The following is a 19526-nucleotide window of genomic DNA, read 5'->3' on the forward strand; positions in this document are numbered from 1 at the left end:
TTATTTATTTATTTATTTATTTATTTAGAGATGGATTCTCACTCTGCTGCCCAGGCTGGAGTGCAGTGGCACCATATCGGCTCACTGCAACCCCCACCTCCCAAATCTATGATCTCTGTTCATATTTGCTTACTTTTCTATTAGATTGTTGATCCATCCTCTTACTGATTTATAGAAATCCTTTGTTAGGTTCATTAGCTCATTGAGGTATGAGTTAAATGTACCCAGATTTATAAATTTTAAAAGAGGAATTTACAAAAGTCCTCCAAGTCTTGCTTTGAGTTAATGGTTAGAGCTGTGAAAACCTAATTAAGTCATTTCACACAATGTTCTCCCATGAGAAAAGCCAAAGTTTGTTTAAAATTTAAAATTTACCATTTTAATCATTTTAAGTATATAGTTAAGTGGCATTAAATACATTCACAATATTGTATAACCACCACCACTATCTGTTTCCAGAACTTTTTCATCACCCAAACATTACAACTCTATAACCATTAGGTAATAACTACTCATTTCCTTCCTGACTCCCAGCCCCTGGTAACCGCTACTCTGCTTTCTGTCTCTATGATTTCCCTACTCTAGATACTTCATATAAGTGGGATTACACAATATTTTTCCTTTTTTCTGTGGCTTATTTCACTTAGCATAATGTTTTCAAGGCTCCTCCATATTGTAAGCATATGGAGGAATAATCTATTAGAATATTTTTATATAGCATATTATTTACATATAATATTCTGTATGGAGGAATAATATTCAATTGTGTGTGTACACCACATTTTGTTTATCCACTCATCTGGTGAAAAATAATTTGGGGCTAGGCACGGTAGCTCACGTCTCTAATCCCAGCATGTTGGGAAGCTGAGGTGGGTGGATTACCTGAGCCCAGGAGTTCAGGACCAGCCTGGGCAACATGGTGAGACCCCATGTCTATAAAAAATTAAAAAATTAGCTGAATGTGGTGCTGTGCACCTGTAGTTCCAGCTACTCAGGAGGCTGAGATGAGAGGATCACCATGAGCTTAGGAGACGGAGGTTGCAGTGAGCTGAGATTGTACCATGCACTCCAACCTGGGCAACAGAGACCCTGTCTCAAAAAAACAGTTGATGAACACACACATATTTAAAAAAAAAAAAAAAGATAGACGGGGCTTGGTGGCTCACACCTGTAATCCCAGCACTTGGGAGGCTGAGGCAGGTGGATCACCTGAGGTCAGGAGTTCGAGACCAGCCTGACCAACATGGTGAAACCCCATCTCTACTAAAAATACAAAAATTAGTTGGGCATGATGATGAGTACCTGTAATCTCAGCTACTCGGGAGACTGAGGCAGGAGAATTGCTTGAGCCCAGGAGGCAAAGGTTGCAGTGAGCCGAGACCACGCCATTGCACTCCAGCCTGGGTAACAAGAGCAAGACTCTATCTCTATAAAAAAAGATAATTTGTGTTGTTTCCCTCCCTTGGCTGTTGTGAATAATGCTGCTGTGAACACTGGCATGCATACTGTTTGAGTCCCTCTTTCCAGTACTTTTGGGTGTTTACATAAGAGTGGAATTGCTGAGTCCTATGGTAATTCTGTGTTCGGCTTTCTTTTTCAGACGGAGTCTTGCTCTGTCACCCAGGCTGGAGTGTGGTGGTACGATCTGGGCTCACTGAAGTCTCTGCCTCCTGGGTTCAAGCGATTCTCATGCCTCAGCCTCCTGAGTAGCTGGGATTACAGGCGTGTGCCATCAAGCCAGGCTAATTTTGTATTTTTAGTAAAAACGGGGTTTCACCATGTTGGCCAGGCTGGTTTCAATCTTCTGACCTCAGGTCACCCGCCCTCCTCAGCCTCCCAAAGCGCTGGGATTACAGGCGTGAGCCACCCAGCCCAGCCTCCATGTTCAACTTTTTGAGGAACCACTGAATTTTTTTTTTTATCCTACAGCAGCCACACCATTTTACATTTACAATGTATAAGGCTTTCAGTTTCTTTATACCCTTGCCAACACATGTTATTTTCCATTTTTAAAATACTAGCCATCCTACTGGGTATTAAGTGATATCTCATTATAATTTTGATTTGCATTTCTCTATTGACTAATGATGTTGAGCATCTTTTCATGCACCTATTGTCCATTTGTATATTTGCTTGTCTATCCAAATCCTTTATTCTTTTTTTTTTTTTTTTTTGAGACAGAGTCTGGCTCTGTCACCCAGGCTGGAGTATAGTTGCGTGATCTCGGCTCACTGCAGCCTCCACCTCCCGAGTTCAATCGATTCTCCTGTCTCAGCCTCCCAAGTAGCTGGGATTACAGGAACACACCACCATGCCTGGCTAATTTTTTGTATTTTTATTAGCGATGGGGTTTCGCCATGTTGGCCAGGCTGGTCTCGAACTCCTGACCTCAGGTGAGCCACCCGCCTCAGCCTCCCAAAGTGCTGGGATTACAGGCATGAGCCACCACGCCCGGCCTAGTTTTCAATGTAGAAATCTTATACCTCTTTGATTAATTCCTAAGTATTTTATTATTTTTGATGCTACTGTAAATATAATTGTTTTTCTTAAGGTCAGGCGCGGGGGCTCACACTTGTAATCCCAGCACTTTGGGAGGCCGAGGCAGGCGGATCACCTGAGGTCAGGAGTTCAAGACCAGCCTGGCTAACATGGGCCCGCCTGGCCAACATGGGGAAACCCTGTCTCTACTAAAAATACAAAAATTAGCTGTGTGTGGTGGCATATGCTTGTAATCCCAGATATTCGGGGGGCTGAGGCAGGAGAATCGCTTGAACCCGGAGGCGGAGATTGCAGTGAACCGAGATCATGACACTGCACTCCAGCCTGAGACTCCGTCTCGAAAACAGACAAACGAAAAAAAAAAAACCCAAAAACAAGAATTGTTTTCTTAATTTTTTTTGGACCTTTTATTCCAAGTATATAGAAGTACAACTGAATATTGTGTGTTGATTCTATATTTTGCAACTTTGGTGACTTTGTTAGTGCTAACATTTTTTTGTTTGTGTGGATTCTTTAGAGTTTTATATTTGTACTATCATGCCGTTCGTGAACAGAGATAATTTTATCTCTTCCTTTTTAATTTGGATGGCCTTTATTTATTTGTTTGTTTATTTTTCTAACCTAATTGCTCTGGCCAGAACTTCTAGTGGTAGGCTGGTAGAAGTGGTGAAAGAGTGGGCATCTTTGCTTTGTGATCTTAGGGGAAAAACTTTTGTTCTTTGTTGATAATGATAGGAACTAAGGGTTTTTCATACATGGCCTTTTTCATATTGAGGAAATTCCTTCTATTCTTTGTTTATTGAATGTTTTCATCTTGAAAGAGCATTGAATTTTGATAAATGGGTTGGGCGCGGTGGCTCATACCTGTGATACCAGCACTTTGGGAGGATGAGGCAGGCAGATAGCTAGAACCCAGGACGGGGAGGCTGCAGTGAGCCGTGATTGGGATGCCACTGTACTCCAGCCTGGGCAACAGAGTGAGACCCTGTCTTGAAAAAGAGTTCTTTCCCTGCCACTGCCAAGTCAAGCGGAGGCAGAGGCTTGGGTGTGTTCACGATTTGACTTCACCCATAGACTACCACCATGGCCAAGGAAGGCGTTGTTGCTGGAGGTGTAGTGGACGTTAATACTGCTTTACAAGAGGTATTGAAGACTGTTCTCACCCATGATGGCCTGGCACGTGGAATTCACGAAGCTGCCGAAGCGTCAGGCCCATCTTTTGTGTGTTTGCATCCAACTGTGATGAGCCTATGTCAAGTTCATAGAGGTTCTTTGTGCTGAACACCAAATCAACCTAATTAAGGTTGATGGCAAGAAACTAGGGGGAATGGTTAGGTCTCTGTAAAATTGACAGAAAGGGAAAACCCCATAAAGTGGTTGGTTGCAGTTGCGTAGTAGTTGAAGAGTACTTCAAATGCAAGAAATGAACAAATAGAACGCTGGCTTACCCGCTTCTCCCCCAACACACACACACACACACACTCACACAGTCACGGTCACACTCACTCTGGGCACGATGGTTCAATCCTGTAGTCCTAGCATTTTGGGAGGCCGAGGTGGGCAGACTGCTTGAGCCCTAGAGTTCAAGTCCAGCCTGGGCAACATGATGAAATCCCATCTCTACTAAGAATACAAAAAATTAGCCAGGTGCTGTGGTCCCAGATACTTGGGAAGCTGAAGTGGGAGGATTTCTTGAGCCTGGGAGGTAGAGGCTGCAGTGAGCCATTATTTTGCCACTGCACACCAGCCTTGGTGACAGAGTGAGACCTTGTCTCAAAAAAAAAAGAATTTTTACAAATGCTTTTCTGCATCTGTTGAGATAATCATGTGGTTTTTAAATTAATTTTTGTAGAGGCAGGGTCTTGCCATGTTGCCCATGCTGATCAGGAATATGGGTTTTTTTTGTTGTTGTTGTTCAATTAATTTGATGTGTTACTTTAATTGATTTTCATTTGTTGAATCATCCTTGCATTCTGGGAATAAAACTCCCTTGGTCTTAATGTATCATCTTTTTTAATATGCTGCTGAATTTTGTTCGTGTTTTGTTGATTTTTGCATCTATGTGAATAAAGAATATTCTGTAGTTTTCTTTCTTTCTTTTTTTTTGTTTGTTTGAGATGGAGTCTTGCTCTGTCGCCCAGGCTGGAATGCAGCAGTACAATCTCGGCTCACTGCAACCTCTGCCTCCCCACTTCAAGCAAATCTTCTGCCTTAGCCTCCCGAGTAGCTGGGACTACAAGCGCGTACCACCATGCCCAGCTAATTTTTTTGTATTTTTAGTAGAGATGGGGTTTCACCATATTGGCTGGGCTGGTCTCGAACTCCTGACCTCGTGATCCACCCACCGTGGCCTCCCAAAGTGTTAGGATTACAGGTGTGAGCCAGTGCACGCAGCCTTTTCTTATAGTATCTTTTTCCGGCTTTGGTGTCAGAGATTCTGGCCTCATAATGAGTTAGGAAGTGTTTCCTCCTCCTCAGTTTTTTGTAAGAGTTTCAAAAGAGTTGAAACTCTTTTTTCTTTGTTTTGTTTTGAGATGGAGTCTCGCTCTTTCGCCAGGCTGGAGTGCAGTGGCGCTATCTCAGTTCACTGCAACCTCCGCCTCCTGGGTTCATGCCATTCTCCTGCCTCAGCCTCCCAAGTAGCTGGGATTATAGGCACTCGCCACCACGCCTAGCTAATTTTTGTATTTTTAGTAGAGACGGGGTTTCACCATCTTGGCCAGGATGGTCTCGATCTCCTGACCTTGTAATCCTCCTGCCTCAGCCTCCCAAAGTGCTGGGATTACAGGCGTGAGCCACTGTGCCCAGCTGAAACTCTTCTTCTCTAAATGTTTGTTGTTGTTGTTGTTGTTTGAGTCGGAGTCTCGCCCTGTTGCCCAGTCTGGAGTGCAGTGGCGCTATCTCAGCTCACTGCAGCCTCCGCCTTCTGGGTTCAAGCAATTCTCCTGCCTCAGCTTCCTGAGTAGCTGGGATTACAGGCACCTACCACACGCCCAGCTAATTTTTGTGTTTTTAGTAGAGACAGGGTTTCACCATGCTGGCCAGGCTGGTCTCGAACTCCTGACCTCAAGTGATCCACCCGCCTCGGCCTCCCAAAGTGCTGGGATTACAGGCGTGAGATAGCGTGCCCGGCCCACTTTTGTAAATGTTTGGTCAAAGTTTTTGTGATCAGGAGAGATGAATGAGGTATATTTTGGAGTTCGCAAAAGTGCTTCAAGGAACTAGCAGGATTTCTGAAGCACTGCAAGTTTCTGTAAAGCACAATCTGAAAGTACCACTTAATTCATCCACTCACAAAAGCTCCCATAGTGTGTGTTGGCCTCTCGTTTTGTTCCTGGGCTGCTTTCTTATGATTTTTATGCTGCTCTGCCTGTAATCACACGTTCTATACCTTCAAGTCTGTTTTGGAGGATTCAATTGTGGAGATTGGGAACCCCCAGAAAAGAATATTTTGGTATTTTCAGTCTTTAAAATACTTCGCACACACTGTAATCTTTAAATCACCTCTGAGAACTAGGTAAGTGATCTCAAATAATAAACAAGTCAGAAAAATTTTGCTTAAGCAAAGGATTTCTGGATTTTGTTTTGTTTTGACCCTTATAGTGAGGGTGTGTTTTGTACAGATTGGCTCTTCCTTTGTTTTTCTTCTTTTATCTGCTTAAAATAAGGGTATTAGTTAGTGTTCATAGAGACTACATGCAGATTTTTCCCTTCTAAGAAGGTTAGGTCCTTTTGCTTGAAGTTGTACAACAGAGGCCAAGAATAATTCCTTATAGGCAAAAAGATGAGAGTTTGCCTATTTCGTTATTGTGTTTTAGACTCTTGGGGCATCTGAATGCTTTAGCCAGTACTGCAGAACTGACCAGTGGTGACTCTTCTTTTGTGTAGTGACTTTCAAACATTTTTGACAACTTCGTACAATAAAAAACAAGGTTTATATTGTGACCCAGTACACAAAAAATATATACATATGCAACAAATGGTAAAGTCTCACAAACCAATTCTTAACCTTTATTAGAGGAAACGCAGGCTGCTATCTTCTATTTTGTTCTATTTTTTTCTCTCTTTTTTCTTTTTTTTGAGACGGAGTCTCGCTCTGTCACACAGACTGGAGTGCAGTGGTGCGATCTCGGCTCACTGCCAGCTCCACCTCCGAGGTTCATGGCATTCTCCTGCCTCAGCCTCCCAAGTAGCTAGGACTACAGGCCCTGCCGCCACACCCAGCTAATTTTTTTTTGTATTTTTAGTAGAGACAGGGTTTCACCGTGTTAGCCAGGATGGTCTCAATGTTCTGAACCTCGTGATCCGCTCGTCTCGGCCTCCCAAAGTGCTGGGATTACAGGCGTGAGCCACTGCACCTGGCCTATTTCTTTCTCGTTTTTAAAATACTAGTTTCAACTTGAATTGATTTTATAAATTTCTGATGGATGTGAACTTTAGTTTAAAAAATACTCCTCCAGCCGGGTGTGGTGGCTCACGCCTGTAATCCTAGCACTTTGGGAGGCTTAGGTGGGCAGATCACCTGAGGCCAAGAGTTTGAGACCAACCTGGCTAACATGGTTGAAACTCCATCTCTACTAAAAATACAAAAACTAGCCAGGCACAGTGGCGGGTGCCTGTAGTCCCAGCTACTAGGGAGGCTGTGGCAGGAGAATCACTTGAACCTGGGAGGCAGAGGTTGCAGTGAGCAGAAATTGTGCCACTGCACGCCAGCCTGGGTGACAGAGTGAAGATTCCATCTCAAAAAAAAAAAAAAATACTCCTTCATGACTCAGATTTGTCTGTATATACAGTTTTCTGGGCTGCTACTCGTAGAGATTTTGATTTTGCGGTTTGAGTTTGTATTTTTATAAAGCATTCAGGAGTTTATATTTTTATCAGTTGCCCAGATAATTCTGATGTAGCCTTAGCCAAGTATTTGGGAACTACTAGTAGATACAATGTAATAAAAACTAGTTTATTTAAAGCTAAATTTATCCCTTAAAACCACTGAAAACCATAATTGTAACTCTTAAAGTTATTGCCCTTCAAATTTTTAAAAAATCATCTTAGTACCTAAGCTATCTGAACTCCAATATTTATATTATCTAGTAAAATGTGGAGAGCCATTTTATGCAGTGATTGACAAGTAAAAGACAGTTAAATTTCTTTTGCTTATGGAAAAAAACCAGGCTGGACACTGTAGTGGATTAAGTTCACCCTCTGGTTTGTTCCATTCAGTAGTGATGTTGTCTTCTTTGACACAGACCAATTTATATCTGACTTGGAACACCAGCCATCAGGTTCAGCAGAGAAATGGCCTAACCACAGTGTGCTCTCATGTCCAGCTCCTTTCTGGAGAATCTAGAGGGTGAGTGTTGATTGAAATGTGTCACTGTTTTTGTGCCCAAGTCTGGTATTTGCATGCAGTGGCTGGATTTGCATGTGCTACAGAGGAGGGGGTATGCACGGGCACTTTCTAGTAGGCCCACTCATTATCTTTGGAACTACACTTTGACTAAAAGACTCTGCTTTAAACTTAACCACACTCAGGCTCTTACACTTGTTCTTATGATTTTATTATTGAATGAAAGGCAAGTGTTGACTTAGATTTATTAGACCAAAGCAGAAAGAGGTTCCGTATCTGTGAATTCTATGGTTTGGGTACTGAGTAAATTTGGTTGTTGATCAGGTTTGTAAGCCTACTCATTCCTGGTTAAGTACTCTTAGGTTTTGATGTGAATGAAATCAGGAAATTTTGTCCATTTTTCAGAGGCAACCCAGAATATTTATCCCTAGCCTGCCCTGTGGGCCCATGTTTGCACTTCTGGTAGTCCTCTGGGGCTCTACTTGGAAGGAAGCTGTAGCACTAGAGCCAGTTAGTCTGTGTCTAGGCTTAGGCTTCTAGACTCAGCAGCCAAGGAGGAACGAAGCTATTCTTTGCTGTCATGTTGGCTCCTTTCTTCAAATACTGTCAAAGCCACTTAAGAAAATATGTGATAGAAATTATAAATATACAGATTATAACTTCCTAAATGCCATTTGAATTTTATTTTAAAATGAATTTGGATTTGGAAGGGGCCTTGGAAATCATGTTCACTACCCAAACCTTTGTATTTAGGTTTCTGCAGCCTCCTGATGACTTATCAGGCAAGATACCAAAACCCTGGCTTCTCCTAGAGCTGGGCCTACCCTGGTCTTACATCATTCTTGTCCAGCCATGAGAGGAGTGGTAACTTAATTCCTGCATTGAATGTATATAACACTCTCAGGAGAGTTATAACCAGAGGATTTAAAATAATTTCCTCATATTAGGGGTGAGAAAATAAGTCGCAGAAAAATTAGTTAAGTCACCTGAGTCACATCACAGCCAAACCAAGACTAAAACTTATTTCTTCCAGTGTTTAGCCCAGTGTGCTTTCCCATGTGTGAAGCAACAAGTTGGTCACTAATAATCTTGGTATGAAGGAAATATTTCTGTGAAGTGAAGGGATCAATGGATGACCGAGTGAATAAGGGTGAGAACATAGAAGAAACAGCAGTGTGGTAGACAACTCCTTTAAAATGTTAAGCCATGAAAGAAAGAATGAGATACAGAGGGGAATGTGGGGTCCAGTGTTTTTATTTGCTTGCTTGCTTGCTTGCTTTTTTGAGATAGAGAGATTTACACTTTTTTTTTTTTTTTTTTTTGAGATGGAGTCTCCCTCTGTCACCCAGGCTGGAGTACAGTGGCATGATCTCGGCTCACTGCAAGCTCCACCTCCCGGGTTGATGCCTTTCTCCTGCCTCAGGCTCCCGAGTAGCTGGGACTACAGGCACCCACCTCCATGCCCGGCTAATTTTTTGTATTTTTAGTAGAGACGGGGTTTTACCATGTTAGCCAGGATGGTCTCGATCTCCTGACCTCGTGATCCGCCCGCCTCAGCCTCCCAAAGTGCTGGGATTACGGGCGTGAGCCACCGTGCCCAGCTGAGATTTACACATATTAAGTGCTGATGAGAAGGATCTGGGGAGATGAGTTGATAGGGACAAAGAAGTGCAGAAAATTGATGCAGCAAGGTGTTCAAGAGGATCCAGAGCACAGGTAGTGGAATGGATCCTGTGGATTTTTGGGTCTGGAGCTCAGGTTTGGCCCTTAGAGATAGTAGATTTGGGAGTCAACAGTAGACAAGATTATTCAGAGGAAAATGTACCAAATGAGAAAACAAAATAGGGATGAGGATTCTTCTGATAATTTTGAAATGCTTCTGAGTCCCCACATCTTAAGCCAAATTGAGAGAAGTTGTTTATTTTTTCACATTTCAGCTTTTGCTGATAGAAAAGAGTACATGCTGATACTTGAATATACTTTCAAGTACCTGTGTACTGTTTACTCAGCTGGAGATTTAATGTTTGTCTTTGTAGAATGTTTTCAGTTAAAAACATTCCTAGAGGAAAGATTGTTATGACACTGATTATAGCATCACACAAAGAAGAGGTTTCCTTTTTTTTTTTTTCTTGAGAGTCTCGCTCTGTCACCCAAGCTGGAGTGCATTGGCACCATAGTGGCTCACTGCAACCTCCGCCTCCCAGGTTCAAGCAGTTCTCCTGCCTCAGCCTCCCATGTAGCTAAAATTACAGGCACCTACCACCACACCTGGCTAATTTTTTTTGTATTTTTAATAGAGATGGGGTTTCACCATGTTGGCCAGGCTGGTTTTAAACTCGTGACCTCAAGTGATCTGCCAACCTTGGCCTCCCAAAGTGCTAGGATTACAGGCGTGAGCCACCACACCCGGCCAAGAAGAGGTTTCTTAAAAAGGAAGAAGTCTTAAAAGGACTAATTTTCCTCCTCAATCCATTGGGTGGGGGGAAAAAGGTATAATAATTTTCCTTTACTAGTATTAGAGCTAATGTTAAAAGTGAATCTCTGATCTATTGCTGGTGAAATTTTTTATATTAAAAAAAGTGAAGGATATCTTCAAATCATTGTGCATGTGTTTTTAATCTGTCCAATGGTAGGAAGCTGTCTAGAATTCAGGATAAAATTTAAGATAACTTAATTAAAAATCTATCAGTACACCCCATTGTATGAGGTAAAAAGAAGAAAAAAAATAATTAGGCTTGGATGCAGTAGCTCATGCCTGTAATCCCAACATTTTGGGAGGCCGAGGCAGGCGATTGCTTGAGCCCAGGAGTTTGAGACCAGCCTGGGCAACATGGTGAAACCCCGTCTTTCCAAAAAAAATACAAAAATTAGCTGGGCATGGTGGCTTATGCCTATAGTCCCAGCTACTTGGGAGGCTGAGGCAGGACGATCCCTTGAGCATGGGAGGTGAGGTTGTAGTGAGGCAGGATCACGTCAGTTCACTCCAGCCTTCGAGATCGTGCCACTGCACTCCAGCCTGGGCAACAGAGCAAGACTCTAGTCTCTGTCTCAAAAAAAAAAAAAAAAAAAAATCTGGCATAAAAGAGTTCAAGCTGGTTTTCTTACTTACAATACTTATTCTTCCTGTGTTATAATTATGGTGGTAAGTTTTATTTTTGTTAATAGTATTAGCTAAGTTGGTATAATGGAGATCTCAAAGAAATTTCCAAATAGGAAATTTCTCTCACACCTCATGATAATTCAGAGATCAAGATTCCTTTCAATTTGTTGTTCCTCTTTCTCCTTAGGTTTTGTCAAAGCAGAGAAACCACTTAGTCATGACTGAGTCTTAGCCCCAGGAAGGGATGGGAAAAGGGGAGGAACAAAGAAGCCAAGGAAGTGATGAGGAAGATACATACATCACTTTTGTTCACATTTCATTGAAGAAAACGAGTTACATGGGCCATACCTAGCTACAATGGGGAAGCCCAGAAATATACTCTATAGCTGGGTGTCAGTGTGACTTACTAAACCTCAATTACTGTGGAAGAATGAATTAAGATAATTAGCAGCCTATCATAGATACCTTCTAAATTTTCAGGAACTTATTTCTGTCTGTAGCTTGAAAAGTCAAATTAATGTTTTTTTGGTTTTTCCTTTTTTTTTGTTTTATTTGGAGACAGGGTCTCGCACTGTTGCCTAAGCTTGAGTGCAGTGGTGCACGATCATAGCTTGCTGCAGCCTGGAACTCACTGGGTTCAAGTGATCCTCCTGCTTCAGCCTCCCAAAGTGCTGGGATTTCAAGCATGAGTCACCACACCTAGCCAAATTAATCAGATTTTGAAAAATCCAAATTAATTCCTCAACTCATGCCATAAATAGGTGAATTCAGGCCAGATATGGTGGCTCTCGCCTATTATCTCAGCATTTGAAAGGCCGAGGCAGACAGATGACTTGAGTTCAGGAGTTTGAGACCAGCCCGGGCAACATGGCAAAACCCTGTCTCTACAAAAAATTTAAGAAAAAATTAGCCGGGTGTGGTGCTGCTTAGGTTACAAGTTGCAGTGAGCCAAGATCGTGCCACTGCACTCAAGCTTGTGCGACAGAATGAGACACTCTCAAAAAAAAAAAAAAAAAAAAAAAAGTGAATTCAGTATTTCCTGTATTTAGTTTAGATGGTGCTTTTATGACAATTGCATACATGTAGGCTTCATTTTAAAAAAACATGTAATCTTTATTTTACAAAAACAACATCTCGGCTGGGCACGGTGATTCATGCCTGTAATGCCAGCGCTTTAGGAGGCTGAGGCACGGTGGGAGGATCAGTTGAGGCCAGAAGTCCAAGACCATCCTGGGCAACATAATAAGACCCTGTCTCTATCCTCCCCAAAAATAAATTAGCTGGGCCGGGAGCGGTGGCTCACGCCTGTAATCCCAGCTACTCGGGAGGCTGAGGCGGGAGAATTGCTTGAACCCGGGAGGTGGAGGTTGTGCGCTGAGATCATGCCACTGCACTCCAGCCTGGGTGACAGAGCAAGACTCCATCTCAAAAAAAATAAAACAAATTAGCTGGGCGTAGTGGCACATGGCCTGCAGTCTCAGCTACTTGGGGCAGGGGTATGAAGCAGGAGGATCACTTGAGCCTAGGAGATCACGGCTGTAGTGAGCTATGATCACACCACTTCACTCTAGCCTGGGTGGCAGGCTAAGACACTCTCTCCTAAAATAATGATAGTAATAATAATAATAATAAAATAACACCTTCACAAAATTGTTTACCCGGGGAATGAATACCTTTTATCTTCAGGCTCAGGAAAAGAAAGAAAAGATTAACGTGACCAAACTTTGGTGAATGTTCATTGTAGCTTCAAGGGGAAATAACATATAAATGGAGTCTAATAATACCCAAAAATCCTTTACAAAATTGCAAATTAGAAAGGTCTTTTGGGATTTTGTGTATGTGGATATGTGTATCTACTCCCTTCAAAGAGGGAGTGCCCTGGGTTACCCTACCCCTCTCTACCTGGTTGTGAGGTTCCATACTATATACTTGTCAGTTCTAACTTTGAATTCTTAAGCATGGGAAATAGCTCTAAATAAGAGGCCTGTTGGTACTCAAGCACCTCATTCTTGTGTGTAGAAATAGCATTCCAGTGGACTGCCAATTTGAACATTTCTTGAATAGGAACATTTTTTTCTTACAGCAAACATTATTGATAGCTCTGACTCTACTTTTGTTGTGGTGGCACAGGCAAATTCAGATGTTGAGGTAGTGGAAGTCACAGATGGTGGCTGCCAAAAGTGTGCCAGATCCTGTGACCTACATAACCTGTTAGCACCCTTATTGAGGACTGTTCACTCTTGTTCTAGGCTTTTAATTCACTTTGCTCTTTAAAGGGAGGAAAAGGAGGGCCAGGTGCAGTGACTCATGCCTGTAATCCACAGCACTTTGGGAGGCCGAGGTGGGCAGATTACGTAAGGTCAGGAGTTTGAGACCAGTCTGGCCAACATGGCAGAAAACCCGTTTCTACCAAAAATACAAAAATTAGCTGGGTGGGAGGTAGGGGTTGCAGTGAACGAAGATCACACCACTGCACTCTAGCCTGGGTGACAGAGTGAGACTCCATCTCAAAAAAAAGTTGGGAAGAAAAATGATAAAATTGTACATTAGGGGCGTAAACAATTCCTTATACTCTTATCTTAAGTTGGTGAAAAAAATAGGAAGCCACATCACATACTTAGCTGACTAGGGTTTATTTTTACTTTTTTTTTTTTTTTAAGAGAGAGGCAAATTGTCACGGCCGGGCGGGGTGGCTCACGCATGTAATCCCAACACTTTGGGAGGCCAAGGCGGGTAGATCACGAGGTTAGGAGATCAAGACCATCCTGGCTAACATGGTGAAACCCCGTCTCTACTAAAAAATATACAAAAAGAAAAAAAAAAAAAAATAGCCGAGTATTGTGGTGGGCACCTATAGTCCCAGCTACTCAGGAGGCTGAGGCAGGAGAATGTTGTGAACCCGGGGGGTGGAGCTTGCAGTGAGCCGAGATCCTGCCACCGCACCCCAGCCGGGGAGAAAGAGCAAGACCGTCTCAAAAAAAAAAAAAAAAAAAAAAAAATTGTCGCTTTGTTTGTTGGCCAGGCTATTCTTGAACTCCTGGCCTCAAACAGTCTTCCTGCCTTGGCTTCCCATAGTGTTGGGATAACAGGCATGAGCCATGGCACCTGGCCTGGATTACAGTTTAAATAAATCAGCAAATTCATGCATATATCCATTCAAAATGACTTGAAAAATTAAATTGTAAGCAGTATTTTTAACACTTAAAAATTGTGCTTATCAAGATTGTTAATGACTTAAATTTACATTACATCATAGATTTGTTTACCGTTAATAATTTTGACTTGCTTCATTTGAGACCTATGTTTTGGCCAGTCCCAGCAGGAAGATACCTGAGGAATCTAGAGGTGAGAGCCTGAACCCAGAGCCCTCAGCTCGAGGGAGAAGTGAGGGAGAAGGAAAGCAGAGGACTGGCATGATTAACACTTGGTTCAAGTTATTGCTAAAGGTCTGTGAAAGCACTTTGTTGCAGTTCTGACTCCCTAGCCTAAAATTAATATTCAGTGCTCACCTGTAGCAATTACGTGAGCATGATTTTTGTTGTCATTGTTCCAAGTCCCCAAACTGTATTAAAGATTCAGTTGGCAAGTAATTTTATTTAGTACTCAATTTATGTAAGCACTAGGGATTCCAGGGAAAACAAGATAGAGAAAGTCTGCCCCATCGGAACTTAAATCTCCTGACTGCTGGGGAATTTATAAATAAGTGAATCCCGTAGTATAATGTATGGTTGAGTATAGTCGGCTTGAGTGCTACTTTGTGGAAAATCTTCTGACTTTAACATAGTCTTAAAATCCTAAACTGTCAAGAACTTCCCAGGTTCCTTCAGCTAAGTAAGGTGAGGCACACCAGGCAAAGAAACAGCAGAACTTTGATAAGGGGGAGCAGAAATAACACAGCATTGAACAAGCTTCTGTTATAAACAATACCACATGCCTATTTTAGAAAATGATGGTTTCATCCTTACGTAAGTGTACTTGGTAAGTGGATGGACAGTGCTTGATATGGACCCTCATTGTCAGGAAAAATATAAGCATTGACTTCTTGTAAGACATAGAACAGCACCTCAGCTGGCTGCAGTGGCTCACGCCTGTAATCCTAGTACTTTGGGAGGCTGAGGCGGGAGGATCACTTGAGCCCAGTAGTTTGAGACTAGCTTGGGCAACATGGTGAGACCTCGTCTCTGCAGAAAAAAAAAAAAAAATCCAAAAATTAGCTAGTCATGGGCGTGGTAACACATGCCTGTAGGCCCAGCTACTCAGGAGGCTGAGGTGGTAAGATCACCTGAGCCCAGGAATTCAAGGCTGCAGTGAGCCATGATTGTGCCCCCTGCACTCCAGCCTGGGCAACAGAGTGAGTACTCTATTGCCAAAAAAAAAAAGAGGGAGAGAAAACACATCATGTGGTTTTTGATGATAAAGCACCATTTTATATCAGTTTGTAGTTTTAAAACTTGAGCAATGAAATACAAATTGTAAAAAGTATTTTTCATAGCAGCCTGGAACATCTTTAAAGTTACCGCCTTTGGAAGTGATAAGTGATAAGAAAAGATGATTTGATTGTGAGCCAGGTGCTTGCTTATATATTTGGCTTTTTGCCACTGCTATAACCCCTGCCTGAAATAGACACTGTGAAAATCAAATGACATGCATTAGTTTTAACATTCTGTGGTCCCCTTCCTACCTACCACCTAATGAACTTTCACTGTGCTTGTTCTGAATAGCTTCCAAGTGATTGTATTGAATTAGGGTCCATTTAGTCAGTCATCAGGAATGGATGTTTCCTCAGTGGCAAGGTTCTTGCCTTTTGGGAGCTCATAGCCTATTTGGGAGACATAATGATAAGGAGGAATGTTAGAAGTCATGCACAGAGATTTGTGGGCCATCCTTGTGCTCCCTCCTAGCACAAGACTAGCCTGTAGAACCCCCAGAATCTACATGGAAAACACTGTTCCTTATATTTTTTGTGGCTTGAAATAACAGGTACCAAGGGCTGCCTTGCCTTCTTATGCTCCCTTTATATTCCCTCTCTGTGTACTATATAAGAGGTATTTTTCCTCTCCATTGTACTGATGAGGAAACTGAAGAGAAAAATACATTATTATGCAAAGCATCCTCACAACTTTTCATTTACAAAGAAGCTATTCCAGTGAGTTATTTTTAGAAAGTCAGGAGTAAGTTTAGTTTGTATTCCATTATTCTTTGCAGCATCCATTATGAATGGTTAATAAATCCTAGCCTGGCAAATTTACTTAAATATTATCTGACAGGTCAGGCACAAAGGCTCACACCTGTATTCCCAGCACTGTGGGAGGATTGCTTGAGGCCAGGAGTTAGAGATCAGCTTTGGCAAAATAGCAAGACCCTATCTCTACAAAAAAAATTTAGAAATCAGCCAGGTGTGGTGGTGTGTGCCTACAGTCCCAGCTATTAGGTTGGTGCAGAAGTAATCACGGTTCTTGCCATTAGAAGTAATGCCAAAAACCACAGTTACTTTTGTATCAACTGAATACTTGGGAGGCTGAGGTGGAAGGATGGCTTGAGCCCAGGAGTTCAAGTTTGAGCTATGATTGCACCACTGCGCTCCAGTCTGGGTAACAGAGGGAGACCCTGTCTCTTAAAAAACAAAACACCGGGCGCAGTGGCTCACACCTGTAATCCCAGCACTTTGGGAGGCTAAGGCAGGTGGATCATGAGGTCAGGAGTTAGAGACCAGCCTGGCCAAGATGGTGAAACCCTGTCTCTACTAAAAATAGAAAAATTAGCCAGGTGTGATGGTGGGCACCTGTAATCCCAGCTGCTCTGGAGGCTGAGGCAGGAGATGAACCCGGGAGACAGAGGTTGCAGTGAGCCAAGATTGTGCCACTGCATTCTAGCCTGGGTGACAGAGGAAGACTCCATCTCAAAAAAAAAAAAAAAAAAAAAAAATCTGACAAAGTGCTTTATCAATCTGTATCTTAAAAAATTGCTTATTGCTGGCCGGGCGCGGAGGCTCACGCCTGCAATCCCAGCACTTTGGGAGGCCGAGGCAGGTGGATCACGAGGTCAGGAGATTGAGACCATCCTGGCTAACATGGTGAAACCCGATCTCTACTAAAAATACAAAAAATTAGCCAGGCGCGGTGACAGGAGCCTGTTAAAAAAAAAAAAAAAAAAAGGCTTATCACTTGGTGATTATTAGCTCACCAGTATTGATTAATCTTCACTGTTTTGTAGAGTCCTTTGGCTTCAAGTCCCTACTTGTTTACTATTCTACATTCAGCACTAACCACAGCCAAGCCAAATCTTTTTTTTTTTTTTTTTTTTTTTTTTTTTGAGAGTCTTACTCTATTGTCCAGGCTGGAGTGTAGTGGTGCGATCTTGGCTCACTGCAACCTCCGCCCCCCAGGTTCAAGTGATTCTCTTGCCTCAGTCTCCTGAGTAGCTGGGATTACACTCGCCTGCCACCATGCCCAGCTAATTTTTGTATTTTTAGTAGAAATGGGGGTTTCACTATCTTGGCCAGGCTGGTCTTGAACTCCTGACCTTGTGATTCACCTGCCTCAGCCTCCCAGAGTGCTGGGTTTACAGGAGTGAGCCACTGCACCCAGCCTTCATCCGTTATTTCTCTGCATACCTTTGAGTATTGCTACTTGAAAATTGTCTGCTGACATAAAACTGTTGACTACTGCAGCTAAAAGACATCGTACTAATCCAACACTGTCATAGTACAAATAAAGGGAGTTTTAGATATATGAAATAATTTGTCCAAGGACACAACATGAAGTTAGTGGCAGAGCCTGAATTCAAACCAAAGCTAATTTCTAGGCAACTCCTCTACTCACATATTTGCCTTCCCAGGTCCTATCTTCTCATCAGAGCACAGTGATACTACTCCCACTTATTATTATCAGCCTCTGCTTTTCAGTGATATAACTTCTGTGCAAAATTTCCCCCATGCTTCTAGGTCTCTAGTGAGTATGAATATACCTAAATCTCTTCTTGTTCTGACCATTGATTGTAGCCCCATGCCCACTGATTTTTCCATTTGGAGTTTCTAATTTCCAATTCCAGACCTAACCTACCACCTTCCTCCTCTGAACTCCTCCTTCCCTGTTGTGACTGCACCATTGTTTTCTCTTCTAGTCTCAAAACTTTAGTGGTGGTAAATCACCACTTCTTTTATCTTCTTACCATCACACTTGCTCTCCCTCCCACTAGGATCACCACATTTTACCCAGCTCCTTTGCATTTTCTTTATCTCAGTCATTTCCTTCCATCTCTATATTTTGACTTCTAAGAACGCAACTGGTATTTTGAGGCTGATTCCACGAGCATGTAACTTTAAGGCAAATTATGTGACCTGTCAAAGCCTCAGTTAATTCATCTGTAAAGTGGGATAATACTTAAAGTATTGTGAAGATTAACTGAAATAAGATTTAATTTCAGTTGTAAAACCTAAACTATAAATGCTCAGTAAATATTTGTGGAATTAGTAAATATATATATGTATTTGGCTTCTAGTCCCTACTTCTTTACTGTTCTACATTCAGTACTAACTACATTCAGTACACACACACACACACACACATATGTTTCTTTCTTGTCTCCCAGGCTGGAGTGCAATGGCGCCATCTCGGCTCACTGCAACCTCCACCTCCTGGGTTCAAGCAGTTCTCCTGCCTCAGCCTCCCAAGTAGCTGGGACTACAGGCGTGCATCACTACACCCTGCTAACTTTTTGGTATTTTTAATAGAGATGGGATTTCACCATGTTGGCCCAGCTAGTCTCAAACTCCTCACCTCAGGTGATCCACCCGCCTTGGCCTCCCAAAGTGCTGGGATTACAGGTGTGAGCCACCACGCCCGTCCTGAATTAGTAGTGGTTTTGTTTTTGTTTTGAGACGAAGTTTCACTCTTGTCCCCCACTCTGGAATGCAATGGCGTGATCTCAGCTCACTGCAACCTCTGCCTCCCAGGTTCAAGCAATTCTCCTGCTTCAGCCTCCTGAGTAACTGGGATTACAGGCGCATACCACCACGCCCAGCTAATTTTTTGTATTTTAAGTAGAGACAGGGTTTCACCATGGCCAGGCTGGTCTTGAACTTCTGACCTCAGGTGATCTGCCCTCCTCGGCCTCTCAGAGTGCTGGGATTACAGGCATGAGCCACTGCGCCTGGCCTTTTTTTTTTTTTTTTTTTTTTTTTGAGATGGAGTCTTGCTTTGTCGCCCAACCTGGACTGCAGTGGCACAATCTTGGTTCACTGCAACCTCCACATCCTGGGTTCAAGCAACTGAATTAATAAATATTAATTCCCTTCTTATAGCCATATGAGTTTGAGAAATTTTTGTTCTTACCTGTGGTAAACTAGAAAAAGATTAGATGTTAATACTTGCAAGATTTTTTAAATGTTTGTTAGTGTTTCTTTGCTCCATGATCACATCAAATTCTAAGTATAGAAAACTTTTTGTTTTGGTCTATTGTTTATAACAGCTGTAACAAGATATAATTCACATACCATAAAATTTGTCCTTAAAGGCTGGGTGCAGTGGCTCACACCTGTAATCCCAGCACTTTGGGAGGCTGAGGTGGGTGGATCACGAG

General features: G+C 42.4%; 1 protein-coding gene across 3 annotated transcripts in view; it reads left to right on the forward strand.

The window, feature by feature from the left end:
- The window catches only part of NFATC3 (nuclear factor of activated T cells 3), a 151381-nt gene that overhangs the window by 127202 nt on the left and 4653 nt on the right, over positions 1 to 19526 (forward strand). Inside the window, exon 10 of one of the 3 annotated variants that reach the window (XM_023210238.1) lies at positions 7746 to 7849. The exons of 1 other annotated variant lie outside the window; for it this stretch is intronic. In XM_023210238.1, the coding sequence (XP_023066006.1) occupies positions 7746 to 7846 (101 nt within the window). In that variant the 3' untranslated portion in view covers positions 7847 to 7849. Of the gene's footprint in view, positions 1 to 7745; positions 7850 to 14202; positions 16534 to 19526 lie in introns of those variants that run through there. One more of the 3 variants, XM_023210239.3, reaches the window with a different exon arrangement.

This window comes from Piliocolobus tephrosceles, chromosome 17, assembly GCF_002776525.5.
Source record: "Piliocolobus tephrosceles isolate RC106 chromosome 17, ASM277652v3, whole genome shotgun sequence".
Lineage (NCBI taxonomy): Eukaryota > Metazoa > Chordata > Mammalia > Primates > Cercopithecidae > Piliocolobus > Piliocolobus tephrosceles.